Raw genomic sequence first — 27,404 nt, 5'->3', positions numbered from 1 at the left:
GGTATCTATTTCTGTTTATTCTCAGCCTCGTCTCCGACATCATCGATTTGCTGGACGTTCTCGTTCTTGACCGAGCCCCCCTTTTCCAATTCGTTGTAGCCGACTGGGAGATGGTCTGCGATGCTCCTGTCGAACTCGGCCCTCTCTTCCTCGGACAGGTGAGTCAAGTCGAGGGCGACCTCGTCTCCGAAGAGCACGCCGATCTCTTCCAAGCTCAAACCCTTGGTTTCGGGGAAATAGAGGATGACCCACGGCACCATGAGAGACGTCACGATGATGAAGACGAGGTAGAACTTCCAGCCGATGTTATTGAATGCCGGGCCTGCCGCGGTCGTGTAGACTGTTACGGGAGATTTATTAGTACAGATGCCGCGTGCGTGACAGAGAAGATATGATCTTTGACTTACCGGTTGTCATCAAGAAGAGCCCGCTGACGGAGAATCCGACTCCACGGGTCCGCATATGGGTCGGGAAGATCTCAGCACAGTAGACGTAGCTGGTGACATCAACGCCGAGTCCGTAGCAGGTGACGAACAGGAAGATAAAAGCCACTGCGGCGCCAGAGCCCGCTTTGTTGGTGTTGCTAGGACCACCGTAATGGGCGACGAGGGCCGTGACGATGCAGACACAGATGATCGCTCCGATCTATTGCAAGAGAATTAGAATCCTGGTTATATATACCATGATTTCTCCCAATGAGGACGGGGGAAGCTCACCACTGCAGTTGTCACAATCCTGATACGTCCGAAGCGGTCGAGGATGAGAGCATTGATGTAGTTCAAAATAGCTGCCCATGAATTGTAGACGGCAAGAATTAGAAGGGGAGTCGAACCACTCAATCCCAGATTGTTCAACGTGGTCACCTACAAGGCCCGAGCGGTTAGAATGTACATGGTCGGGGTCATTGCTTGAGTATCTCACCATGTAGTTGGATATAACAAGGACACCAGTACTCTGGCACATGGCCTGAAGGAAGAAGCCGTAGAACAAGCGCTTCCTGTAGGATGGGATCGTGAACATTTTGAAGAGACCCGGGACTCTGTTGGACCGTTCGAGGAAGAGTTGTCGTTGGATCTGGACAAACTCCTCTCGCGCTCCGATGTCGTGGACATCGTGCTTGTTCTTGTGAAGCCGGACCAGAATGTCCAAGCCTATTGTTCATTTTCCTCAGTAAGGGCACGTCGTTGGTAGGTCTTTTAGAGAGAGATGGTTCATACCTTCCTGCGACCTTCCGTTCTCAATCAACCATCGAGGTGATTCGGGGATTAGGGGACTTCCAAGAAGCAGTAATAAGGGAGCAACGATCTGAAGGGCGACCAAAAGTCGCCATTGGATGGCCGGGTTGTCCTCATAATAGATGCCAAAGCCAGCCCAGCCGGCTGCGCCCTGTGAAAGATGTCAGCCTTTTTTTAGATCCCCGTAGACTTCCTCGGGGAAGTTGAACGTACATATGAGCAACAGATGATGAAGCCGTGGGAGCCCACAACCAGACCTCTCTGAGCAGCTGGTGAGATCTCGGAAATGTAGGTGGGAATGGCACAGTTGATCATGCCCACGCCGAAGCCGTTGAGGAATCTTCCCACCAGAAACATGGCAATGTGCACAGATCCAGCTTGAATGGCAGCTGATACAATGCAGATTGCCGCAATCACCTGGATCGCAACCTTGCGGCCGAACTTGTCTGCAAACCAGAAGACAGCCCAACATCCCAAGACACCCGCGCCTGCGTAGAGCCCGTTACATGCACCGATGATGGAACCACCATAGGAGCTGGTGGCCACGAAGTCAAAGTAGGCGTAGAATGATGGCATGCCAATTACGGAGCCGATGATGGCCGAATTGAAGCCATATGTGAACGAGCCCAAGGCGACATAGAAGGCCACGGCGAAGTTGTATCGCGTGGCCTTTGCCCGATGGTCAGAGGCTGTCATTTTGGTCTCTTGATCGGGAAGTATGCGAGAAGAAGGCCAGTCACAGGATGCTGATGATCAATGGGAAGAGGTGGAGATGGAGTAATATATGGATAGGTCTCCCAGGTTCCACTTACACAACGTTCCCATGCATTCAGGGGGTGGAAATCTCGCACTCTGTTTTCCGACAGCCTGGCCAAGGGTCGACTGTACAAGCTATTGTTGCACTGTGGGTGCACCGTCACAGATCCGAAGCTATGTGATGCCTAGAGGAGGCAGGCTTGGGCGGTCATCGCTCAAGGGGGTGAGACCTACAGTACAGGGGACTCAGGTTAAGCTCCTCCACAAAGGGAGCCCCAGACTCCACTGTGCTTGACGCCTCCATCTGGGTCGTACTCCAGGTGTCTAGAGCCACGTGGAGGTAGTATCAGAGGAGAGCGTGGAACGGTAAATGAATGCCGTATAGCGACAGATCAGGCACTAATCTGACTAAACCGGTCGTTGTTATGCTGGAACCCTACAAATAGTAGGCTTGAGGCATCCGATCTAGATTTTATGCAATGGCAGATGGAAGGGTATTCTACAACTATATAGAGCACATTGGGACCAGATACCAAGGAGTGGTGGAGTAAGTAAATACGAGAGTCTGACGAGGCTGAGATTGGATGAATCATTTCTAACTGAACTTGGAGAGGAAATACGAGGAATTTCTCGTACTCGTACCATCATGAGCATTTGAATTTCTTATCATTATTATGCCTTGACTGCACAACCAAGACCGGATCTTCCACTTCCAGCCTCCCACCCTCCCTGCTCTGGTGTGCTAAAAAAAAAGGCACATCGTATCCGAATTACTCCACCTGCATGCCGAACAGATGAACCGAGGTGAAGGTAACCTTGATCCGTCTCCTCTCCGCCTCTACGTCGACCCCTCGAATTCCAAGCCTCGTTGTTGGGGATTTTCCCCGCAAACAGCGGAGATCAATGGCCGAGTCTTGTGAAGGTTGAGTGTGGATGGATGCTCTTCGTTCGCCGTTGGGTGTGCGGTATCTGGCAAAGAGAAGGAACATGTTCCAGCTGGGCCAACGTTATCAGCCGAGACAACCAACAGCCCTTGCATGAGCAGAAAAGATATTCCGTCTGTTTAGACCAGAATTCGTCATATTAAACACGCGTATGGAAGTATCGGGCTGTTGATATTGATTGTCGCAGATACACCCAGACCCTTGGCTGAGATTTCCTCCAGACCGGTGACTGACTGCTCTTGATTCGTCGATTGGAAACTCCTATTTCATCGATCCCCCTTGTTCTGACCAGCATTGAGAAAATGGCGACAATGAAGGCAGCTCGTTATCATCCTGTACATACCTTGTGCCCCTCAACTCCCGAAGATACGTACTAACACTGGCCAGGAGACGAATACGTGTACGGTAGATGAGATCCCAATCCCAAGCATAGATGACAATGAGATCCTGGTCAAGGTTGCTTCTGCGGGCTTGTGCCACTCGGATCTCATGTTGTTTGATGGATCCATTCCCGCCACAGAGCCCGTAGTCATGGGCCACGAGGGCGTCGGCTATGTGGAGAAGCTCGGTGCAAATGTCAAGGGCTTTAAGCCTGGTGACCGCATTGGCTTCCTCTATATCAAGGGAGTCTGCTGTAAGTTGGACGGGAATCTACCTGTCCTGTCCCAATGGTTGAATATCCGTACAACAGACTAATGCTGCCATAGTCGAGTGCGAAGGATGCCAGGTGCACAATCTCAACTGTAAACTGGGCACCGCAAGACTCCAGGGCTTTGGAACCGATGGCTTCTTCGCCGAATATTCTGCTGTGGATTATCGCAATGCCATTATCCTCCCAGATAATCTCCCAATGGAAACCTCAGCACCATATTTCTGTGCTGGTATTACAGGTGAGTGCTTACCTCTGTGCTCTCTGTCTTCTATCACACCTTTGAGGGCATTGACACTGATCATAACCTGGCAGCCTTCCACGGCGTTGATTCGTGCGGTCTCAAGCCTGGTCAATCTATAGTGATTGTGGGCTGCGGAGGTCTGGGACAGATGGGGATTCGATTCGCCAAAGCCATGGGCCTGAAAGTCATTGGACTTGATATCAATGATGAAGTCCTCGCAGCGGCAAAGGAGAACGGTGCAGATGTCCTGGTCAACAGCAGAGACCCGGACTATGAGAAGAAAGTCAGAGACGCTACCGGGGGTGGCGCGGACGCCGCTGTTGTCTTCAGCGCTGCCCAGGCTGCCTACGACAGCGCGACTAAAATCCTACGCCTCCAAGGGATCCTGATGGTTATCGGTCTTCCCTCTAAACCTCTTCAGTTCAATTCCTTAGAGTTGATGAGAAAGTTATACCAGATCAGGAGCGAGAGTACGGGCCCTCCACAACAGATGCCACGGGCCATTGAGTTCATTTCCAAGCATGAAATCAAGCCCAAGGTTGAGCTGTACAAGCTGGAACAGATCAACGAGATGATAGATCTGATGAAGAGTGGCAAGTCAAAGTCGAGAATGGCGGTAGTCTTTTAAGCGGTCAATGATATGCCTGTCTCTGGTTGATCTGTTCTGCCATGGCACTTCTGCTATAGATCTAGACTTTTCTGAACCATGACGCGGTTTCCTGCTAAGCTGTAATCAATGGCACCCTTTCCGTGAGCAACTCTTCGCTACCTGTCCCGTGGAGTTTGCAATTCTATTCCGGTATGTCTGGAAACATGTCCTTATTTCCCCATCCCTGAGCCTCCGGCGGTGAACAATCGCCGGAGCGATCCCCGCAGGCTAAAAAGCAAATGTAGCCCCTTCTATGCGCGGACAGAAAGTCTGGGACAAGCTTCACGACCAGCTTACCAACTTGGCTTTGGGATGTTTGAGGGAGCTGACCTGTGACAGACAACAGAATGTTGGCCGATAAAGTGTCTGAGGTGCAAGGACCAGATCTCCACATTCCCATCCCGATACTTCACGACTTGATAGTCTCGTCGGTGGCCCAACATGGAGACAAGGTAGCCATAGTATGCAAACATCAGCCTGCAGACCTCTTTCCAGCGGTAAGCAGCTACGGAGACTCCAGCATCAAAACGACGGAGAGACCATATCTTCAATGGACTCATTCCCAGCTTCAATACGGTGCCGACCTCCTTGCTCATGCCTTGGTCAAGCAGGGACTGAGTCCCGGGTCGCCGATTGCTGTGCTACTCAGCGGAAGAGTTGAATTTCACATGCTGTTACGAGCAGCAGTGAAGCTGAAATGTCCATTCGCACCTCTCAATCTTCGAGCACCGCAAAATGCCAAAGAGATCAGGCATATGTTGACGTTGTCTGGCGCCAAAGCTGTCATTGTCGAGGATGAATCCATCGCCCACAGGCTCGAACAGACGGTACCTGACTTGATGCGGGAGATGCAGGTGAAGGCTATGGCCGGACCAAAGTCTACGGTCGATTCATACTTGTCACTCAACGAGTTGGTGTCCTCTGCCGCGGAGGACGATAGTTTCCAGGAGACACAGAGGGCCTTTGGCCAGGTCGAGCGCCATTTGGACGATACAGTGTTTATCTGGTTCACCTCAGGCACGACAGCACTGCCAAAGGCGGCGCCACACACTAATAAATCGCTCACCTGCAATGTCCGATCATGGGGAGCAGTATTCAATCTGGATAGCACCCGTCGATGGCTCCAGATCCTCCCCATGAACTCGATCGTCGGCAGTTCATGGACACTCGCGTATCTGATCCCAGGAGGCAGCGTCACGCACGTCAACTACAACTTTGATGTCCAATCCATTGCCGCCGCAGTCAAGGAAGGAGAACACACCGACGTGCTCGCAGTCCCATCCATGATCGATCTCTTAGCCTCTTCTCCGATACTCACCGAGTCGTCAGTCAAAGGTATTGAACACGTCATTGTGGGTGGGAGCAAGATCCTTCGATCGCACGTCGAAAAGGCCTTCAACGTAATGAAATGCAGGCGTTTCAGTCCCTTCTTCGGAATGACTGAAGGCACATCGGTCTGCACGGAGACACTTTACAGCGTCCCAGAGAGTCTGGATGATCCCATCTACGCGGGCTACGCCAACCCAGGGAGCAAGATCAGGATCTGTGCGCCCGAGGGGAACGAGCCTGTCCCTAGAGGTGTACCTGGGGAAATAGTCCAGGGTGGCTTGCAGAAGATCGAAAATTATCTGGGTGGTCAAGGTAAAGACAACTTTTTCACGGATAAGGGAGAAACTTGGTATCGGTGCGGCGACCAGGCAGTCATGTTGCCCAACGGAAGGATTGCCATCATCGGACGGTATAAAGGTACGAAGCCCTATCTGCATTTCGGTCTCTTCAGTTGCATGGAGCTAATCTGATCTTATTGCTGGCAGACATGATCATCAGAGGTGGCATGAATATAGCTTCTGCAGCTGTTGAAGCCATTATATCCGAAGGAACAGGCATAGACGTGAGTACTCAGCCGTGGCTCGGTTTGGGTCCTTCTACATCGTCCTTCTGGAGCTAATAATACTTGCAGTCCCAAGTAATTGGGATCCCGGACGAGGTCGCCGGAGAGGTTCCCATCGCAGTGATCAAATACTCGGGAGGAGACAATGGCGTCGCGATCAAAATCCAGAGATGCGTACTCGAGAGAATGGGACCCCCTTACGCACTAGAGCGAGTGGTCAACCTAGCTGATCTGGGGCTGGAAGACTGGCCCAAAACGAGCTCCGGCAAGGTTCTCAAGCGAGAGCTACGATTGTTGATAGAGAAACTGCTTCCGTCAACAGACTCCAAGCCGAGCGAGAACCCACGGAACGGAGAGTATCTGCGGGACAAGATACAGATTGACGAAGCTCAATTGCAGAACCACCTGCTCAAACGAGTGCAGCAGCAGGGAATCCTAGTGTCGGACATTGACGAGAATTTCCACGACGCTGGCATGGACAGTCTGCTTGCACTCAGACTGAGGAATGCCATCGATCGAGACCCGGACTTGGGTATACACGCAAAGCTACGGGCAGAGGATATATTTCAATATGGTACCGTCCGGCTCCTGACAGCGCACTTGATAACCACTACAAGCAAGACATCTGGGATAACCTTGTCTCACCTCGATGCCCTTGTTGACGAAATGGATGCCATGGTCGAGAAATATGGCGACTTCCGTGTTCACCAGGCTTCGGAGGGCGTGGTCGCTCAGAAAGAAACAGTGGTAAGGAGACCTGTTGTCCTGTAAGCAGTTGATGTACATACTAACAACCAGTCCAGCTCCTCACTGGTGCAACTGGTTCTCTAGGAGCTCACATCCTTTCCCTGCTGATCGAGAGGGACGACGTTAGTACAATATACTGTCCCGTAAGAGGTTCTGCACCGGCAAAGCGCCTGGAAGAATCGCTTAGCAAGAGGTTTCTGGAGGCCTCGAAATACCATGAAAAGGTCAAGATTATCCAAAGCGAGGCAGGAAAGTCATGGCTTGACACGGACGGGGCCACGAAAGAAGCCCTGTTGTCCAGCCTAACTCTCATCATTCACGCTGCGTGGCCAGTGAACTTTCACCTCCCGCTTGCATCGTTCCGCCCTCATCTCAGAGAGCTCCAGGGATTAATTCAGTTGTCGTTGGACGTGCGATTATCGCAGCCTGCACGTGTCATGTTCTGTTCCTCGATGGGCGTTGCACTCAGCACTCGAGGCCAAAAGAGGATTGCAGAAGAACCTATCATGGACTTTCGACAAGGCATGAGTAACGGATATACACAGTCCAAGGTTGTCGCAGAATATGTTGTGCAGAGGGCCATCGAAGACTTTGGTGCTCTGGCGTGCAACCTGCGCATTGGCCAGATCGTGGGAGACACCAAGCATGGGATCTGGAACGAACATGAGGCCATTCCGCTCATGATACGCTCTGCGCTCAGTATAGGGACTTTGCCCGCCCTGGACATGGTAAGTCGACCCAAATCTGCACCCCATATTTTGAGAGACACTCATTCTAAACTCCTGGGTGAATCTAGAAGTGTTCGTGGATCCCCGTCGATACGCTGGCCAGAGCCATCATCGAGATTGCGACAATAACAAATGGCCAACATCCGCCACGTGTAGTCTACAACATGTGTAGCAGACACAACTTCTCCTGGACGGAGGACCTACTACCGGCACTCGCCGATGCGGGACTCAAGTTCGAGACCGTACCGTTTGCAGAGTGGATTGCAGGGCTGAAAAGCTACAGCTCTACCCAGGGGTTGGAAGCTGCAAGCTTGCATTGTCCGGCCATCAAACTAATCGATTTCTGGGAACGGTCGTATGGCGGCAAAGAGAGGCAGCACGACGGAGGCCTCCAATTCGACACCCGCCAAGCACAGGCGGTTAGTAGAAGCATGGCGACTGCTCCTGACGTGGTCCAAAGTGGCTTGGTCAAGATCATGTTGGATTCATGGATGCAAAACTGGGGTGGTCACGGTGATACCCCGCCCATTGCGAACGGCAAAGTCTAGGCGCGGGCATTGGGCACGAAGGCGAGGTGCCCGTGCTCATCGGTAAGTACCTAATAGTACCCACGACCCAGTAGGATGCTTTCACGGACGATCGAGAACTTGGGAACTTTAAAACACCTGGTCGTCAGGACCAGTTGAAGAAACAAAGCCACGCTCATTGCGGGTCATCTTGGCCACGGGTTGAAGAGGTCTTATTGGGTGCAAATGCGGGTCAGCCGAAGTCGACTTTGCGGCAGGAATCCAGGCGTGCCAGGACTTGGGGATTTCGGTGAATGAACTCCGTTGAACTACGAAGTTTGCCGCTCTTCCGGAGATTCAGACAAAACAACCTTTGACCTACACCTGCTCTGTCGTAGGTTAAATTGGTGTACTGAATCCGGTAGAATGGTCGTTATAGCTGGAGAGAATCGAAAAGAGTGCTCGCTCTCCTGATAAGTAGCAGACATGGCAATAAAAGGAACCCCAGCAGCTCCGGGATGCGGAAGCGCAACGAGCAGGTTGAGGAGCCACGGACCCTGAATTTCGTCGGTGCAGGTGCCCCCACTCGCTTAGATCCATTCTGGATTACAACCAATAGATATTGAGAGTAAACTACCCCAAGTGGGTCACTGGCTCTCCGCAACCATGACCCCGGTTTCTCCGCGCCGCCAGGCGAATCGCCCGAGGATCACGAAAAGGAAAAGCGACGTGTAGCCCGTAGATAGCTACGAGTACTTGGTAGGCCGACAGCAAAAGTAATTCTCATCCCTCTTCTAATCCCTCCCTGCACAATTTCTCTCGCCTTCCTCGACGCTTGATAGACTCTCTTGAGGTAGAAAACCTCAACACGTTTCCATACTGATAAATCTATCTTCTCGCCCTCCCTTATTTTCAACCATGCTCGCCAGTCCCTTCGCCTCTGGTTTCTCGCCTGCCCCGGCAGAAGTCCACGAGGACACGACTAAGAGTCCACATGGAACGCCGCCGTCCGACCCAAATGATGCAGAAAGCACGTGTGCCGCAGACGCTCGCGTGCGAAAGTCGGGAGGACCTAAGAAGCGATTGTCGTCTGCACCAAAGAACCAGACAAGAAGCTCGAAGACCTTGGCATGTCTCAACTGTCGACCCCGGAAGATCAAGGTCTGTGACATGCGTCCTGGATGCTGGCGAGTGCCGTAGTTCTAACACTCGTCATAGTGTGAACGCATTGGGGGTACTTGCGAGAGATGTCGAACGTTAGATATTCCGTGTAGATTGCCTGATCGCGACGAACGGCGGGTGTGAGTTATTTCACTGCAAAGCCACGATCCAAGCGCGTGAAGGCTGACCCCAGGATATTCCAGGCGCTATTCAAAGGACTACATCATCCAGCTCCAGGACCAGATCGCCGAGCTGCGAAGCACCGTAGCAACGATGCAAGCAGCATACACCTCGTCCAAGTCACCGCCGCAGACACTGCAATGGCCCGTCGCAGTCTCGGCGTCGCCACCACAGCTGCAAGCCCAGTTTCAACCACCGCCGCCATTGCCGCCGCAGCCACCGGCTTCCGATTCACTGGGCTCGCCCACGTTAACGACGGACGACTCTAGCGCGATTGGAGAAAGACCCAGCAAAGGGACACCAGAATCCGAACCGCCAGAGAGCCTGATCAGCCGCTTGTGTGACGCCCAAGGACGACTCAACAGCAAGGACGACGGTCAGCTGCGGTATTTCGGGCCCACATCAAGCCTCCATTTGACCGAGAGTGTCACCACCATCTTCAAATATTGCAGCGACGTCTCCAAATTTGGGGCCGAGTTTGAAAAGGATGTCCCCTGGGCAATGCAGCAGTATCTCCTGGATCTCTATTGGAAGTACCAACACAACATCCTGCATATTATCCACAAAGAGGCTTTCCTCGCTGGAATGCAGGCCGGGTCGGGGCCATACTTCAGCCGCTGTCTCCTGCTGTGTCTCCTGGTTTCTGCTGCCCGGATCTCTGTGAGCCCGGAGATCAGAGCCCTATCTGTGCCAGCGGACGACGACGAGACTGGCGAGAAGCCGATTTTAACTAAGAGGGCTGAGGAGGCATTGGAGGAGGAGCTCTTGAACCCGGGCCTGACGACCATTCAATCGTTGATGCTGCTGAGTATTCTGGACTGCTGTCAGTCGAATGATTCGCGAGGATGGATGCGCTCAGGTACTTCACCCTCCCAAGCTCCTTCTGACACAATAGCTGATTGGTGCCTATTAGGAAATGCATGTCGACTAGCCTTTGATCTTGGTCTTCATGAGAACTGGTCTCGGATACCCAACACCAAACTCTCTCCTCTCGACCTCGAAGTCAGACAGGTCATACTCTGGGGATGTGTGGGTTTTGACAGGTACGCGGTCCATATCCAGTCACGCTTACACATCAGAGACTGACGATGCTCTGTCCAGGCTCTGGGCGCTCTATCTTGGCCGGCCACCGGTCATCAAGTTGAGCGATGTTTCCATTGACCGGCCCAATAGAAATGCCCCTACATGGGACATGAAGATGTTTGCTGCGTGGGCCGAACTGCTAGAGCTTTCAGGTCACATGAGCGAGAAACTGTACGTTGTGCTAGACACCAGGCGAGGCGACTTCGTGGGACTAACGAGCTCGATCAGAAACACCAATACCTGCTTTCAAGAACAAATCGACTTCTTCACCGAGGCGCTACAAAGATGGGATGCCAGCCTTGATCATACCTTGACGTTCTTCCCCAATGCCCCTCCGGGTATTTATCTGTTGCGGTAAGACGGCGTCCTACATACTCTCTCTGTCTATCAACGGCTTCGGGCTCACGTCTAGTGACTCTGTAGGATCCAATACTCGGCCCTGATGATCTTGGTCAACCGACATAACGCGGGCTACGGCAATCCGGAGAAACGGACCTGTCCAGCCTCGAACCGGTCGCGCAGTATCTGCCTGGAACATGCGTTTACCATTTCCAACCTAGTGATAAGCTACGCAACTCATCACGGTGAAGCCAACACGATGCTAGGCTCCACCCTGTACAACATCACCATGGCCTCGACCATTTTCGTGGCCGAAATCAACGAGCGGAATCGACAGGAGGTGTCTGAAGAAACCGCTGCTCTTGGGGCATGCCTGAAAGCCATGAAGGAGATGGAGAGTGCCGAGATCGTGGCACGTAATCTCCGCAAGATTCTCCAGACCATCATGCGTGTGTGCCGAGTCTGCGACATTCCTGACTACGGCGAGCATCTGGAACAGTCGGCTGGATGGCAACGGCCCAAGACAAGCACTGAACTCGGTGGGACGGTCAACACTTCGACTGCTCTACCAACGACCAAACGACGAGACGACAGCACAAGTGACAGTGATAACGACTTTAATTGCCTCAATTTCGACACGCTGGCGTTTGACGGGGTATTCCAGCTGCCCTTTGACGACGCCCTGCTTGATCCGTCTTCAATGGGTGTATTCTTAACATAGCGAATAGCGTTGTATACAGGCGAATGAACACAGACATTATGGACGCTGTATGGTGTCTTGAATACCCACTTTGTAGGGCTAATCTATCTCCTTTGAGCGAGCCATAGAGCTGGTAAAACAAGATAGAACCCTCTTGATAGTCCTCAGCACTCAGACACTATCTGATTATCTTACTCTCGGAGAGCGTCTCGAAACAATCCACCCCTTGGCAATTTATCACCGCGCGCGTAACGCGAATATTCTACCGTAGTCTCGGAGACACTGAAAAAATCCCACATCCAGATTCCAGACCATTGGAGAAAAGCTGAACAAAGACCCTCCCAACAAGCCTCGCGGTGATTCAGAGGCCGCCCAGAGTGGAAACAGACGTTTTAACTCACGGGCAATGCATCTCTTTGCCCTCTGGACTTTGTTTCCTCACAGGACGACCTCGGTTAATGGCCGCCCTGGCATGCGGAGACATACGAGGTTGAGACACGGTGAATGGACTCCGAACGGAGGCGAAACCCAAGCACACCACGCGCGGAGAATACAATCCCCACGATTACGGCTGTTTCGAGACCAAGGGTTTCGAGGGGGATAATATGGGCTGCCAGCCCAATAGATCACTCAGTCCAGTGGCCTATATAACCAGCCCGGAAACCTGGACTTGTTGCCTTTTGACGCTAGATTTCTCTCTCAACCCAATATAAGAACAAGACGAGGAAGAGGAAGAGCATCTCGCCTTTGAGCAGGAAGAGGTGACTTGATTCCCTACCTAACAGAAAGACAATCTAGTTTCCGTCTCCTTACAGATATACCACAGACATGGGATCTATCACCCCCGCGTCGGATCGCAAAGACGCCATCGTCATTGGCGCCGGCTTCTCTGGCATCTACCAACTGCACAAGCTCAAGGAGGCCGGCTTCAATGCCCGTCTCTACGAGGCCGGATCCGGCCCAGGCGGCATCTGGTACTGGAACTGCTACCCCGGGGCCCGCGTCGACACCCCAGTTCCCACGTACCAACTGACCTCAGACGACAGCTGGACTGGCTGGAACTGGTCGCAGCGGTTTCCCGACTGGTCGGAGCTGAGGAAGTATTTCCAGCACCTGATCAAGGTGTGGGATCTCGGCGACCTGATCACCTACAACACGCGCGTCCAGAGCATGCAGTGGGACGACCAGGCGCACGAGTGGCGCCTGTCCCTCAAGAGCAGCACGACGGGCGAACAGAGCGAGGACGTCGCCCGCAACGTGGTGGTGTGCACCGGCTTCGGGTCGAAACCATACATCCCAGACTTCAAGGGCTTGGACAAGTTCAAGGGAGAAATCTACCACACTGGCCTGTGGCCGCAGACGGGCGTTAACATGGAGGGCAAGCGGGTCGCCATCATCGGCACCGGCGCCAGTGGCGTGCAACTGATCCAGGAGACGGCCAAGGTGGCCAAGCACCTCACCGTGTTCCAGCGGACGCCTAACACGGCGCTGCCCATGCGGAACGACAAGTACGACCAGGTCATGAACGACGCGTGGAAGAAGACGTTCCAGAACACAAAGGACACCATCCTCAAGACGTACGCCGGGTTCGACTACGAATTCAGCCCGGAGTCGGCGCTCAAGGTCTCGCCAGAGGTCAAGGCCGAGTTCTACCAGAACCTGCTCAAGAGCGGCGGCCTGCACTTCTGGCTGGGCACGTACTCGGACGTGCTGTTCAACGAAGAAGCCAACAACGAGGCCTACGAGGTGTGGCGACAGAGCGTGCTGCCACGGATCAAGGACCCGCGCAACCAAGAGATCCTCGCGCCCAAGGTACCGCCGCACCCGTTCGGCACCAAGCGTATCAGTCTGGAAAAGGGCTACTTTGAACTTTTTAACCAGGACAATGTCGACCTGGTCAGCCTGGCGGACAACCCGGTCGTCGAAGTGACGGAGAACAGCATCAAGACGGCCGACGGCACTGTGGCTGAGGTCGACATGATCTGCATGGCGACGGGCTTCGACAGCGTCACTGGCGGCATCACGGCGATTGACATCCGCGGCGTCGACCCCAAGCAGACGATCAAGGACAAATGGACCCAGGGAACGTACACGCTGTTCGGCCTCGCCGTGTCGGGCTTCCCCAACATGTTCCTGATGTACGGGCCACAGGCGCCGACGGCCTTCGCCACGGGCCCCTCGTCGGCCGAGTGCCAGGGTGACTGGATCACGGCGTGCATCGAGTACCAGCGGGACCACAACATCACCAAGGTCGAGGCGACGCGGGAGGCCGAGCAGCAGTGGCGCGAGCACACGCTCGAGATGGGCGAGAAGGGCCTGTTCACAAAGGCAAAGAGCTGGTACTACGGCGACAACATCCCCGGCAAGCCGCGCGAAGCCCTGAACTACATGGCCGGCCTGCCGACGTACCGAAACAAGATCTGGGAGTCGGCCAAGGACAACTACAAGGGCTTTGAACTGACTGCTTAGATCAGTAAGGCTGGATGTTGTGGCCATCCAGGTATATACCAGTACGTAGATCTTGTGGCTCACTAGCATTCAGGGGGTTCCCGGGGAGGAAGGGGACGTGGGAACGTGTTTTCGGGTAGCAAACTTGTGTGTTGATTTCGAATTGTCGTGGTTGCAGGTCGTCAGGTTTCATAGTCCCAAATACAATTCAAAAATTTCAAAATATCTCTTGGAAAGTTGATTCTCTGGGTATCTATGTGTGCTACATGAAGTGTAACCTCACCGTCGATATATCACTTCATACCCAACCAAGTCCTATAATACCTTGACACTTGCCGAGACAAGATAGAAGACGGTGTTTCAAGGTCATCGAGCAGGGAAGAGTACAAACAGGATAAACTTTCTTTTCATTGCCTATACTCTCAACAAAGAAGAATAACCTGTTGTTTTCTTCACATTGCTTCCTCCTTGATTGATCAACGGCCTCTGGCTACCTCGAAAAGGCTATATTAGAAGCACCGTTCTTCACGTCTTCATCAGAGGCTCCACTGCTTCCTGTTCGAGATCGCGGTCCCGGTTCGACAGCGTGGCCATGGTGGTCCATGTCTTCTTCCCAAATCCACAACGACCTTGGAGATAACACCAGACACCAACCAAGAGAACCACGGCCGTCAAGCTCCCAAGCCCGAGCACAATATTCAAGCATTTGGATTTCGTGGCCCCACGGTGACCGACATCCAGGCCAGGGGCAACATACACGAGCATGATCCCCATGACGGGCTCGAGGGAACCATCCATCATCCCCATGGGCTCGTGCACGCGGGTGTCATAGTATGCAGTAATAGACCATTCGTCCTCTGGAGTTGTTTCTGTCATCAATGCACAAGACTCAATGCTAGAGACGTGTTCCGTCATCTTCCCCTCGCCCAGGTAGCGATACTGATTGTAAAAAGCCTTCACACTGCACACGGCCTTGCCGTTCTTGAGGAGATCGATGTGTGTTCCCCCGTCATGCAAGTGGCCTCCGACGAAGGCGACTATGCCCTGTGGCGAACCCTTCAAAATGGGGCTGGAATAGTTGAACGCCGAGTCTCGATAGGCGGGTACGTCCGAGGTTCTGCATCCTCCAACATCCATCCAGTAGGGCGTGAGCGCAGTGAAATATTGAACATGGCGACCCTGGATATACTCGTAAGTTATTGTAAAAACAATGTCCGTCTGCGGTTCCGAGTGCAGCATGTTCATCAGATCAATAGCCAGGGCGACCTCATCCGACCGTCCGATGTAGTAGCCGGCCTTGACGGACCTGGAGAGGCTGTCAGTCAAATTTCACAACCTACTGAACTCGGAACAAAACCTACCCTCCAGCAGAGAAGTCAATTGCCGTCCTTTCATTCCCCGAGGCTGCAAATCTCTGGCCATATGACCTTTTGCCGCACACAGCATCCGTCTGGTTCCTGTTCACCATTACTCCATGGTGAAGCCACATGCCAGTATCGGCATCAGCAACGCGTCCGTCAGCATGCTCAAGGCCCATCTCCAGCAGGGTAACGACACAGTCGCGGCACGGCAGTGTGGTCGAGGGTTGGAAATATTGAGCCATGCCATCATGCTCGGTCATTGGAGGTACGGAGACCGGTGCATATTTGATCGTGACTCTCTCGGAACCATACTCAGAAAAGTATGAAGCCGCATGAAAGACCTTGGTTACCTCTGTTGGAAAAACAATGTGTCAGAATCAAGTGTACCGTCCGAGTGGGTAATGTTCTATTCGTGTCCCTACCAAGAGGAAGTGGTTTCCCACGCCCATGTCCGGCGTGGGCATATGCCGAAAAGCACAAGAGACTGAGGAGGTAGAAGGTGAGGACTGCGGCCATTGCGGATTGTCAATTGTCCCCTTGCTCTGGACACGACAGGTGTCTCAGAGACGATATCAGCATGAATTCAGCTTTCCGGGATGCATTCGAGACTAAAAGTGAGCGGCATTAGGCAGACGAGAAAAGCTGAAACCCAAAGACCGAGCTTGATGACGCAGCGTGATAAGGGACGAATAGATGAGAACTCGGCAATTAACCAATGGCAGATGCAGGACGCTCTCCCACTCCGCCCAAAACAGAAGGTTGCATATTTGCAACATGGTACAACAGAGAAATCTTCAGCCCTTGATCCGTAGGAGTGCGGCCTGGCCTTGGTAGGGCTGTGGCTGGCGCCTCGACTTGCAGAGTATGGCTTCCATGACGGTCTAGCCGTGTGAATCAGAAGGCTGAATATTTGCCGTATCGGGGAAGCGGGGTGTCGAACCATTAATATACTTCTCCTGTCCATGCTGTGAAACCACTGGGCTCTGACGGGAGCATCCCCACACTCTGATTGAACAACGCGCAGCTTGTGGCTAGCTAGATATTCTGCAGTACAAACATTGTTGCAAGGTTCAGCTTCAGCGGAATAGAGATTGAGTGTCGCTCTTCCTGTTTGTCGTGCCCCTCGTGGCCAGTCATCTCCCTCAGTCTAGTACCGGGTACCAAGCTGCGGGAGAGTCTGGAGCGATGGCCACGCTGTGGCCGATGAGAAGGTAGAAGAAAATTCGGCAACGACATTTTTGGTGGCGAAGAGAATCTGGTTGGCTCGACACAGGGTCCTGTTTGCCAATATTTTATACTGCAATAGAACTTACCGTCCCACTGGATAACCCCGGTCTGATTCTAGGTCGAGTCCGAGTACATAAAGCATTGCGGCCGCTTATCAAGGGAATGGTGTCTCAAGAGTGGGTCTCCAGCCGTTTGCTCATGGCCCTTTCAAAGACGTTGTCTGGGCGGCTAACGCGATGGGTCCTGCACGAAAATGCTTCTGCCTGGGGCATGGGAACCCAGGGGTTCGTATATACTCCTGGAGTAATACCTTCTGCCTGAGGAATTTTATCGATCCCTTCCCTCGCCTTTGTGTACACAGATCGCCACCTCGGACATATTGCATCATGTACGGGCAGGAGACCAAAGGTATTCCGGCCCAAAAGAGACGTTCAAGTGGATGTGAGAAGCTGACATTCACTGTTGAAGCTTGCCCACCTTACGAAGCTCCAGCAACTGCGTGCAGCCATGCTGCACCAGTGATGTAGGTAACTGACATTTTCACCGTCAGGCTCTCCGCTTACCTCAATGACCAGGCACTATCATGCTCCAACTCCCCCAGTCAGGCTGGTATGCACAGCTGAACACTGCTGTGTTCCACCACCCCATTTGATGCCGACAGCAATCCGCGATCTTGGTCACCTGGAGGCACTGGTCGATTGTCCATACTGTGGAATAAGGGGAAAGACCAAGACAAGTTTGCTCAGCGGGAACATGAATCAGTTGGTATTTCAATCGATACTCGTGGACTGCTGCTGACACTTCCTCGTGAACAGTGCATGGGCCGCATGCTTGTTCCTTACCACCGTCTTGTTCACCTTCGCCCCTTACATGTGCAGTAGCCTGAAGAATATCGAGCATCGTTGCAGAAGTTGCGAGAAACAGCTCGCCATCTGGCATCGAAGTGGACGTACGGTGCCCAAGTAGGATGTACCATACCCAACTTCGACCACTATGCGCTTGAACCCAGCAGCTTGAGTCATTGAGAGTATGCGATGTTGAGGGATGTCTGTGCACAGATTACGCCTTTCGTGAATGAGGCTATGCAGGAAAGTCAGTCGAAAAATAGAGATTCGGCAGACGGCATCTCACTGGATGCCTGTGAATTGAAGAATGATTCCCAGCCTTGATCCAGATCCGTCATGAAGTCAAGAGAGCCAGAGACTGCTTGAAACTCGTCCTGTGCCCAAGGTAAGTCGGAGTCAAAGCTATACATACCCTCATAAGTGATTTTTGGAGATTGAGGATTGAGATCAGTACTAGGCATACCACTGGTCGAAGAGTTGACAAGACAGCCTGGATATGCTGGTGAAGACCCATGATCGCGCGACGTTTTTAGGCTGCTGGATTTCAAGTGCCGCTCCGAAGCCACGTAGAGAGTTCCAAAATAAGGGATTTTTATCCTCGGTGGGACTGCACAGTTCAAGGAGCCTTCCTCTTGAGCCAGCACTAGCAATGTAGCTAGAGTTTTCTGACATTGACGGGCGAGACCATTGACCCTGTTTTCCGCCACTCTCTGCAAGGCTTTCAGGGTTTCGTTGCTTCGCTCCATGTCATCCGGCAGAAGATGACCACCCGAGCCACAGAACGCCGCAACGACCAGTATGACTGCAGCCATAAAACCGACAAAGTCAAGCGACTGACAATCAAAAATGGGGCTGCCGTCAACGTAAGATCTCAAAGCTTGATAACGCTTCAGCAGCTCTCTTGCAGACTCGATCGCCGTCAACCTGCTGCTCACGTACAGGTGGGATGTCGGCGACTTGAGGAGATATGGTAGATGCAAGTATATCCTGGTGAGGAAGTATTGTGTCTGACATATCAGCCTTTCTCGCGATTCATTCAGGTCGGTCGAGTAAGCGTCTGTGGTAATCTTGTGGTCCCACCAATGCCTTGGCTTTGTGCTCGCTAGGGTGGTGAGCTCGTCATCGATGTCCACGATCTCAGAGAATTTCGGGCCTTTGCGACTCTGCACTTGGTCAATGACGCGGCCCGTGATCATGCCCAAGCGGATCGCAAAAGGTAGCGTTGCGTAGCCAAGTTGGCTTGTTTCACTTGCGTACGTGACAATGAAGGAGTTGTCTGAGATAGAATAGGGCAGACCGAGCAGGATAGACAAGAAGCGATCACCGAGATAGAGTGTCCACCAAGCAGCACTCCGTCTGTGGGAGCTCGAATAGTTGCGGTGCAGATTCTGGGACAAGTCAGCAACGTCCGAAGAAATTGTTCGGTGACCTGGAAGGGAGGACGACCATAATCTGAGCCAATGAGATGCCGTGACGGTTACATAGAAACGCACGAAGAGGCTGACCAACATCGAGATAAACCTTGGCGTGGAAAACAGCCAGAAGGAGTCCCTCGACGCTCCTTGCAAATCGGTCGCTTGCGAGAACAAGACGATCAACCACCGCAAGATACTCTGAAGCCTCGGCGGCATGATGACGACCGTAGGATGAGACAAGGAAGCCGAGTTCTATCGGGGTACCGATCATGTAGACTCGTTCCAGAAACTGCAGGAGGCTCTCCTTGGGAGCATCTGGCCCAAATGTCTTGATATGCCAGAAATCCCACCATTTGGTGTCTCCAGAGAAACATTGTCTCAGTTCGTTGTAGGGGGGGAGAGCAGCTCTGAGCTGTTCGCAGATACGACTTTCTCCAGCGTCCAATCTTGAAGTAGGAAATATTTGGCATTTTCTATCAGCATGGAGATTGAAATCATCTGCGTCCTGCTCCGATTGGCTCGTGTTCGCGACTTGTTGAGTTGAAAGAAGCTGCTCAGAATTCAGCCAGGCTTCCTCCCCACGCGTCAAATACCAGAAAGAAACTTGTTATTCCGTACTTGAGTAGCCTCCAATGCAGCTACGAGTGGAGCGCGGCGAGCAAGTTCAGACAGGTCATCATCCGAGTCTTGAGTCATCCCTGCATCTTGGGCCACCGAAGTCGAAGCAGGGGCTTGAGCAACAACGCTCTGCTCTCCAGAGAGAGATTCCACCAGGCGCTCCAAAGTGGCCACTCTTTCTCTTAGAGACTTCTTCTCGTCGTTTGGATCATCTATACCACGAGGTTTTGGCACGACGCAGGCAAGGCCGCGTGCGAGACATCGGGTACATTCGTTGGTGGAGTCTGCACTGTATATACAACGGATCTTCCTCCGTCTACCTACCAAGAGTTAGGCACAAAATCACACCGAACCTCGCGTCATTGGAGAGAAGAGTTCAATGAGACGGGACAAGGGAGTGAGATGGACACAGCTTACACTCAGAACAAGTCCGAGACGCCTCGCGCTGTTTCTTGGACACCCTTGAAGAGCCGGTTGATTGAGACATATCGCACAAGAGTCTGGGGGAAACCCTCTGTAGTGCTGGAAGAGTGCATGACTGGAATGTGGATGAAGAAGAGCAGCATATGAAGAGAGTAACAAGTGAGACGCCAAGCATATGCCAAGGGATCGGAGTTTATGAAAGTCAACGGAGTTTAACTCTAGCAACGCGGCCACAGCCTTGGCATCCGGAGCCTCCGTCATCCTCAGCCTTGCGAGGCTGTGGTTATTTTCACACCTTTTCCTTCTGTGGTCGTCCTTCAAGGGATGGCCTAGATGCAGAGAGATATCCGTTAGCTTCAGTCTCACTTGTCGCATCGCTTCGTCAGTCATATCCAGCCACATACCTTTGGTTCTTCCACGCCTTCAAAACCTCCCCAGCGCACCTCAAGTTTTGATGGTCTCGTCGGCCCAACATGCTTGTCAGCCAGACCCGACAGAAACGCGTGAGGATAGCCCAGGTCGATCGGAACTGCTTCCTCGATCTCTCGCATGTCGTCTTCGCTGAGCTTGATGCTCAAATTCTCGATATTGGCCTGGAGTTGCTCGATTTTCCGACACCCAATGATTGGGAACACGTACGGCTCCTGCGCAAAGTTAGCAATTGCTCGTTATCTCCCGGAAGCCAGGGCATCGTCTGCTATACCTTCAATGTGACGTATCTCAAAGCAATCCCAACAGCGTTTGTGCCCTTCCTCTTCGCAACTCGTTCCAAAGCTGCAGTGGCGCGCTCATAGGCCTCCAGCCCCTTTCCAGAGAGATCATATGCGGGCCTCCCTCCCTTTTCGGCCTTTTCGGCCTTGGTTTTGAACTTGCCCGCGCCCATTGCTTCCCAAACGGTGATGGCCATCCCTTCGGCCTTGCACATGGGGACTATGTCTCGCTCAATATCCCGGGCCACAACGTTCCACAACCCTTCGTAGACCACAAACGGGGTCAAGCAATGCTGGCGGGCATAGTCATTGGCCTTGACGACCAGCCAGGCCGGCCAGTTGGAGATGCCTAGGTACAGGACCTTGCCTTGTTTTACAACATCGTCAAGCGATCGCATCAACTCGGGGATGTTGGTCACTCCGTCCCAGGCATGCACGTAGAGGATGTCGACATAGTCTGTCCTCATTCGCTGAAGGCTCTCTGCGAGTGAGAGGCGCAGACTCTTTCTGTTGGCGCCACCAAAGTTGGACGTGATGGTTCCCTCTGGAAATTGCTCCGGGAATTTGAAGGGCAGCGCGAACTTGGTGGCGATGATCATCTGGTCTCTGACTCCGCGATCTGCCATCCAATCCCCAAGCCACTCTTCCGACTCCCCGCCCATGTAGAAGTTGGCAGTGTCAATGAAGTTGCCACCGGCATCATGGAAGCGGTCGAGGATCTCATAGCTGGTTTCTTTGTTGCAACCACCCATGGCCGCACCCCTATGCTGCTGTTAGCGAACACACTGCGGGACGGGAATGCAAGCACTGACCATAATCTTTGGCCGAAGCCCATCGCCCCCAGGCAGACGGGAGAGACGAGTATGGGCGCATTGGGACAAAGGAGACGATGCTGACCGAGTTTGGTGCGTGGCGGTGGTGCAGGTGCAGTAGCCATTATGGAGGCCTTGTCCGGGATCTGTAGTAGAGGAGACTGAGGAGGAAATTGTTATGAGAAGTGTGTGATGACTCTTTTTCTTCAGACAGAGGATAAGCACCATTTATGCTTCTCATCTTCCATGCCATTGCGCTGAGAAGCGGCCCGACGTCTCTTGTTGTATACACTTGCAGACTTGTCAATGCAGCTGCGGAGGGTGGTGGATCAAGGTGCGGCCCGCTTTTGTTCCGCTGCGCGATGCCAAGGTGTCAAAGGACTGCGAGAAAAGGGGCCATTGGAACGAAACACCTCATCTACCACCATGCACATTGTCGTAGCCAAGAGCTGCATCTACAAGTGCTATGACTACAATCACATAATGATTCCCCTGCTAGCTCATGATGGTTCCTGAATGGTACCAAGAGCGGAGTCCAATCCTTCCATCAAAGTCCAACTCGGTTCCCTCTCGTCCGCATTCCACCTTAACGCCGCCCGTGTATGTGGCTTGAGTAAAAATCCTTCCCTAACGGCTGAGAAAATCTTCCACACATGTCAACAGGATCGACTTCGAAACCCGCATCATCTGGGCCAGTACAGTCAGCAAGTGTTGATTTTGGGTTGGCAGGATTCATCCTGGACCGACCTACCCTAGCACTGAACATGAATTATCCGCCTTTGCTTGGGACGTCATGGCTTGAACAAAGCATCCAGGTCCATGACTGCTTCGAGGTAGAATGGAACTCAGGTAAGTTGCTCATCCCCAGCCTGCGTCTTTTGATCACTGGTAGTGGTACCCGTGGCTCCAGTAGGCGTTGATACTGAGGAGGTCCTGGAAGAATTGCGGTCCGCAGCTTCTCCTTCACCACAGCCCGGCACAGCGCTCCAGGCGCCTATGTACTTGAGCGCTTCATCGTTGGCTTGGGCTATGTCGGCAGACTGACACTGGCGTTCCTGCGAACCTGGCTCGAGGTTTGAAGTGCAGATCGAGCTTCCATCATTGCAAACAATAGACGACCTCATTGTCTCGGCCGGGTATGATCCATTCCCAACAGCAGGGTGAGGATGCTCGTTCGGTTTGATACGAGAAGAACCACTTGACTCGCGCCTGAACCGGGTTAGCAAGAGACATCCACAACAACTACATCAGACTCACTTCGTGGTTCCATCAGTGTTCGATTTCAGATTGTCCTCCATGATTTGTGCTGATCAGAGCCCGTCCTGCTTTGACCCGTTATGGTTGATAAAGGTAATCATCCTCCTCTTCAGACAAGCTCCAGCTCTTATAGTTTTTTTTTTCTCGGTTGCCGTTGGTTCATCTGTGCCGTCACACGGTTCGTTGTGGGCATCAGCCATTGTACGCTCCGTTTCATCGTCTTTGATTTCGAGAACCACTTTTTGCCTCCCTCTTACCGTGGTCAAAAGCGCCGGGACCAATCCAGATCGATCAAATGTTGAGTCGGATGGCAACTCCCGTCCGCCATTGATCAGAGAACCACAAGCCTCAGACCGGAGAACGAATAACATGAAGCCATCGCACCAGTCAACCTTGTTGTCTCCTTTTGAAACTTGAGATTTTATCGACATTGGCTATTCATCTTTTGTCGACCCGCCTTCTCTCAGGCACCACCAGGAAGGCCAGAGGACGTTTATGTCTGCATGATGCATGCACCATGCATAGCCTATCAAACAGGGTCCGAGATTGATTCAAGAAACAAGCGACGAGCCCTTAAGAAAACTCCCGTCGTGATTATTGGTCATTGCACTTTTGCTTCCCTCAGAATGATGGCGGTGGCTGGTGGGTGAGCAGCCATAGCACAAGCGATTGGTCTTTACTCCTTTGAATCTTTAATCCTTTGAATCTTTGCTCCTTTGAATCTTTACTCCTTTGAATCCACGTCTCCTGGCTTTTGTGGCCTCCTTCCACCGTGTGACACCAGACTCCGCTAGCCATGGTTGCCTTTCGAAAAGGGTTCGATCCAGTCACCACAAAGCTGGTCGCGTCGCCCAAGAAGTCAAGGACTCGGCCGTGGTCGTGGTCGTGGTCAGGAAATTGTTGCTAGCAATTTTCCGCCTTGCAGCTGGGACAGATGTCCTCCCAAGGCTGCGAGCACACATACCTGGCAATTCTCATTTAAGTATGGCTCCTCGACGCGCCTTGAAAAAAGGAAACCATTATCCTTAATCATCTCTTTCCATCCCCCCGCCACCATACCTTCTTACTTTGAACCAATTTCAAGTCTCCCAAACAAGTCATGGACCAGAACTTCAGCCTGCAGTTTTCCGACTATTGATCTGATCTGCTTCTTGCAGAGAAGTGGAATCGGCTGAAGCCCGCAATCGCCCGCCTCTACGTGGAGGAAAACCGGAAGGCTGAGGAGGTGCAGGAAATCATTCGCCGCCAGTGCGGCTTCGATCTTGGGTAAGTCCCCCTCAATGCCCATGGACTTCTGACTCTCTTGACCCGGGAAAACGGCCAACGGTTTTCTGTTGCAGGATCCATCAACTCAAATACCAGATCAGAAAATGGAAGCTGAAGAAGAACATCCCGACCCCGGCCAAGACCAAGATGTTCGAGATGAAGGAGTCAAGAGCCTCCAGAGGAAAAGAAACAGTCTTCGAGTACCATGGAAAGGCGGTCGATAACAAAAAGCTCGCTAGACTGGCCAAAAATATGGTTCACAAGATCCCAGGAGCAAGGAAGGAGATGACAAAGCTCGATATCACGCCTGGAATGTAAGGTTCTCCTGCTCGTCGCTTGGAGAGTCACTTACTGACAAGGTTCCAGCTTCATCGTGTGGAACATGCCTTATGGGGCACTGCGATACTCTCAAGCAGGCCCGATCAACCACATCTCGCCCAACGTTGTAGCATCTACGCCTGCTGGAAACAGTGACATTGTGGCAAGAACCCCAGGGTTGTACGGAGCGCAGAGTCCAGCAGCCGACTCTCCATCCAGGCTTTCTAGGGCCCTGAGGACAAAAACAGCCCTGGAGAGGGCATACTTGTTCGTGGAAGGGAAGCACAACGAGCTCCTCAGGTCAATGGAGAGGTCCGAGCGAATGTGAGTGGCCGTTGCTCAAAGCTTCATTCTCGCCTGCGATTTGCTGACATGACCCAGGACCATGGCTACATGGCTGTATCATTTCTGGCTCTTTGCATACAAGACGGCCAGATACTGGGGAAGAGGCCCTCACAACTGGACCGCAGATCTTCTCGAGCTTGACAAGTACATGGAAAACCTCTCCATCTCTACGGTTGGAACGCCGGGTGGGCCTGGGGCAAGCTCAGATGTCGAACAACGCCATGTTCCCGCAAGTCAATGGCTCTCAGATGGCATTACCCCAAGCATCCTCTGTAACTGGGGGGTCCATGTTCCCGGAATGAGCTATGAGCGCGCTCCGCACGACTTCGAGGACGACGACTCTGACGACGACGAGGACCACTCTGACAACGAGTGGAGGGGCTGGCCACAGGCGTGGAAGCGCGACAGCTTCGTCAAGAAGCTTCACACCGCCCTGTCGCAAGATCTTTTCAGCAATATCGATGCCGACGACCTTCCGATCGCGCTCTCTCGCCTCTTGACAAATTCCAGTGGTACTAGAGATCAGTTTCTTGAGGAAGGTCTGGCTTTCAGCATCATAGGCCGCAATGTCGACCTCATTTTCTCGCTGGCGAGGACGATTAGGCCCCGTGAAGTTGATGTCAAGGGCCTATTCCCTTTCCATCTGGCCACTACTTATCTGTGTGGGTCGAACCCGTGTTGCAATGCTTTTGCACGACTGCTCTATCACCACGACATGTACCCCATCAGGGCCATGTACATCAACGACCGCGGCCATACAGTTCTGGACAATCTCATGATTGTCATTGTCAAGGCGCACACAAGCTGCGTTCCTGTCGACGTGGATGAGAAGATGAAGTCTCAGAGACGTTTCGCGGGCGAAGAAGTCGACGTATGTGGAAGATGGGATGCCGATTCCGAAGAGATCAGAGCTCTTTTGGCCAGGAGGTTGTCCAGGATTCCCTTTGACTGGAAGCACAAGTTCTGTCACACCTCGACCCAGGTCGTGTGCCACTGCATCAGCCTTATGTTTGGTGCTCCCTGGAAGCCCGACATCAACCATCCAAGTGGCCTGTTCAAGAAACAGTGTCAGCACTGCACACTACGCTTAACACTGCTGCCACTCCACACATTGGTAATGGTTGCATTCCTACTCGCCGAACGAGGCTGCGAGGAGGAGGACCTATTCGGCATCATTGCGTGCTTGATTCGCCTGCTCTCGAGAGGCGCGAACCCGCTTCTAAGTTCGAGGCTGTCAGCGCCGGTATTGTATGGCACGGATCAAGATGTCTGTTGCACTCACGAGACCCTGACGCCTTTGCAGCTTGTGGAACGCTTGCCTCAGCAGTGTTTGCAAAGATGGACTCCTGCTATCCGCACTGGCTGGATCATTCTTAGCCATGTGCTCAGACTTTCGGAGAGAGCCTGGCGCCCAAGTACAGCTCAAGCCACGACGAGCCCAACCCTTGACTTCAGTCGGTTTATTAGCTATCCTGACGATGAGTACGACCGTTATGCAGGCGATTCGATTGATGTCGACCCTGCTGGAGATGCGATGGATATCGACCATGACACAGTCAGTGATGATGTTGTCGATGAAGACATCCATCACTGTTACGAGTGTGGCAACACCAACCACTTTCGCGGCAGCCACCAGCTTCGTGACCTCTGGGCAGCCATACAAGCAGAGCTACTCACATATAGACGTCTAAGGGACGGGCACAGATGGGTTTCGCCAAACTTCAACATGGATGAAGTGCTTCGGAGTCTCGAGAGAGGTCGCCCGGTCCAGGTCGGTCTGATTGAACGCAAACTGCTCCGCGACTACTGTGACTGCGGCAATTTCCTTGCTTCCAAAGACCATGACTGCCCGTGTGTCGACATGGTTTGTGCCGAATATTTTTCGAACCTGGAAGAATGGGAGCGCACGACATTCTTGTGGTGTCCGGAGAAGGGGTGGCATCAGGCGGAGGCCTCAGACAAAGAGGACAACGACTATAACGACCCAGACTATCCTGACGAGGAAGAGAGTGACGACGAGGATTTCTGAAGTGTCGTGGTTAGTCGTGGTGGTGTTTACGAGCTTGGAGTCTTTCTTTGCTCTGGCTGACATCTGCTATCAGAAGGAGGAGTTATAGGAATCATGGCATGTCAGGGGATCAGGGGACCATGGAATAATCAACAAAAAAACAAAATAGGCATGACTTTCGCACCTTGTCGTCGTGGCTGGTCATGACGGTATTTCTTTACTTTGGCAGGCGAAACAAGGCCGTCTGTTCCACCTGTCTGGGAGGGGATCTGTATGTAGGCGTTCCAGAGCCTCCTAACGTGATATTGACTATCTGTCACCCAATTTGTTCCCGTGTTTGCTACTCGCACATTTACTAATGTGGCGTCGTCGATATGCGTTGGGCTGGTGGCGCTCAAAAGGGGACCGGATTGGGACGCGGCCAATTTCCACCGGTTTTGCTAGAACAAACTTAACCATCGTTTTTTTCACTCTCGAGACTCGACCCTTGTGTAACATTTCACAGTCCGAGGACGCGTTGCCTCTCGATCATGCTGGTC

At 52.7% G+C, this 27,404-nt stretch overlaps 10 protein-coding genes across 10 annotated transcripts; 5 read left to right on the top strand and 5 right to left on the bottom strand.

The window, feature by feature from the left end:
• Positions 1-5: 5 nt before the first annotated feature.
• Positions 6-1,931, bottom strand: Z517_10022 (uncharacterized protein; the record flags this gene model as incomplete). Its single annotated transcript, XM_013425930.1, has 6 exons — positions 6-340; positions 408-645; positions 717-863; positions 922-1,151; positions 1,218-1,386; positions 1,449-1,931. The coding sequence occupies 6 exons, from the start codon at positions 1,929-1,931 to the stop codon at positions 6-8; spliced, it is 1,602 nt and encodes a 533-aa protein (XP_013281384.1).
• A 1,306-nt stretch (positions 1,932-3,237) lies between these two features.
• Z517_10021 (uncharacterized protein) lies at positions 3,238-4,456 on the top strand (the record flags this gene model as incomplete). Its single annotated transcript, XM_013425929.1, has 4 exons — positions 3,238-3,270; positions 3,323-3,569; positions 3,643-3,825; positions 3,900-4,456. 4 exons carry the CDS (start codon positions 3,238-3,240, stop codon positions 4,454-4,456), a joined length of 1,020 nt encoding a protein of 339 aa, XP_013281383.1.
• Positions 4,457-4,824: 368 nt separating this feature from the next.
• Positions 4,825-8,391, top strand: Z517_10020 (uncharacterized protein; the record flags this gene model as incomplete). Its single annotated transcript, XM_013425928.1, has 5 exons — positions 4,825-6,223; positions 6,292-6,368; positions 6,438-7,115; positions 7,172-7,843; positions 7,912-8,391. 5 exons carry the CDS (start codon positions 4,825-4,827, stop codon positions 8,389-8,391), a joined length of 3,306 nt encoding a protein of 1,101 aa, XP_013281382.1.
• An 876-nt stretch (positions 8,392-9,267) lies between these two features.
• Z517_10019 (uncharacterized protein) lies at positions 9,268-11,833 on the top strand (the record flags this gene model as incomplete). Its single annotated transcript, XM_013425927.1, has 7 exons — positions 9,268-9,510; positions 9,568-9,650; positions 9,714-10,549; positions 10,604-10,733; positions 10,792-10,944; positions 11,002-11,127; positions 11,197-11,833. The coding sequence occupies 7 exons, from the start codon at positions 9,268-9,270 to the stop codon at positions 11,831-11,833; spliced, it is 2,208 nt and encodes a 735-aa protein (XP_013281381.1).
• Positions 11,834-12,640: 807 nt separating this feature from the next.
• Positions 12,641-14,281, top strand: Z517_10018 (uncharacterized protein; the record flags this gene model as incomplete). Its single annotated transcript, XM_013425926.1, has 1 exon — positions 12,641-14,281. One exon carries the CDS (start codon positions 12,641-12,643, stop codon positions 14,279-14,281), a length of 1,641 nt encoding a protein of 546 aa, XP_013281380.1.
• A 504-nt stretch (positions 14,282-14,785) lies between these two features.
• On the bottom strand, positions 14,786-15,881 carry Z517_10017 (uncharacterized protein; the record flags this gene model as incomplete). Its single annotated transcript, XM_013425925.1, has 2 exons — positions 14,786-15,566; positions 15,622-15,881. The coding sequence occupies 2 exons, from the start codon at positions 15,879-15,881 to the stop codon at positions 14,786-14,788; spliced, it is 1,041 nt and encodes a 346-aa protein (XP_013281379.1).
• Positions 15,882-17,941: 2,060 nt separating this feature from the next.
• Z517_10016 (uncharacterized protein) lies at positions 17,942-19,804 on the bottom strand (the record flags this gene model as incomplete). The annotated part of the gene is made up of 3 exons (XM_013425924.1): positions 17,942-19,122; positions 19,187-19,658; positions 19,727-19,804. 3 exons carry the CDS (start codon positions 19,802-19,804, stop codon positions 17,942-17,944), a joined length of 1,731 nt encoding a protein of 576 aa, XP_013281378.1.
• A 662-nt stretch (positions 19,805-20,466) lies between these two features.
• Z517_10015 (uncharacterized protein) lies at positions 20,467-21,796 on the bottom strand (the record flags this gene model as incomplete). Its single annotated transcript, XM_013425923.1, has 4 exons — positions 20,467-20,478; positions 20,554-20,793; positions 20,853-21,621; positions 21,672-21,796. 4 exons carry the CDS (start codon positions 21,794-21,796, stop codon positions 20,467-20,469), a joined length of 1,146 nt encoding a protein of 381 aa, XP_013281377.1.
• A 720-nt stretch (positions 21,797-22,516) lies between these two features.
• Z517_10014 (uncharacterized protein) lies at positions 22,517-22,969 on the bottom strand (the record flags this gene model as incomplete). Its single annotated transcript, XM_013425922.1, has 2 exons — positions 22,517-22,880; positions 22,929-22,969. 2 exons carry the CDS (start codon positions 22,967-22,969, stop codon positions 22,517-22,519), a joined length of 405 nt encoding a protein of 134 aa, XP_013281376.1.
• A 588-nt stretch (positions 22,970-23,557) lies between these two features.
• Z517_10013 (uncharacterized protein) lies at positions 23,558-26,886 on the top strand (the record flags this gene model as incomplete). Its single annotated transcript, XM_013425921.1, has 5 exons — positions 23,558-23,570; positions 24,086-24,194; positions 24,269-24,508; positions 24,561-24,836; positions 24,894-26,886. The coding sequence occupies 5 exons, from the start codon at positions 23,558-23,560 to the stop codon at positions 26,884-26,886; spliced, it is 2,631 nt and encodes an 876-aa protein (XP_013281375.1).
• Between the last annotated feature and the right edge of the window lie 518 nt (positions 26,887-27,404).

Source organism: Fonsecaea pedrosoi (genome assembly GCF_000835455.1).
Source record: "Fonsecaea pedrosoi CBS 271.37 unplaced genomic scaffold supercont1.6, whole genome shotgun sequence".
Lineage (NCBI taxonomy): Eukaryota > Fungi > Ascomycota > Eurotiomycetes > Chaetothyriales > Herpotrichiellaceae > Fonsecaea > Fonsecaea pedrosoi.
This window is presented reverse-complemented; position numbering and strand designations above follow the sequence as displayed.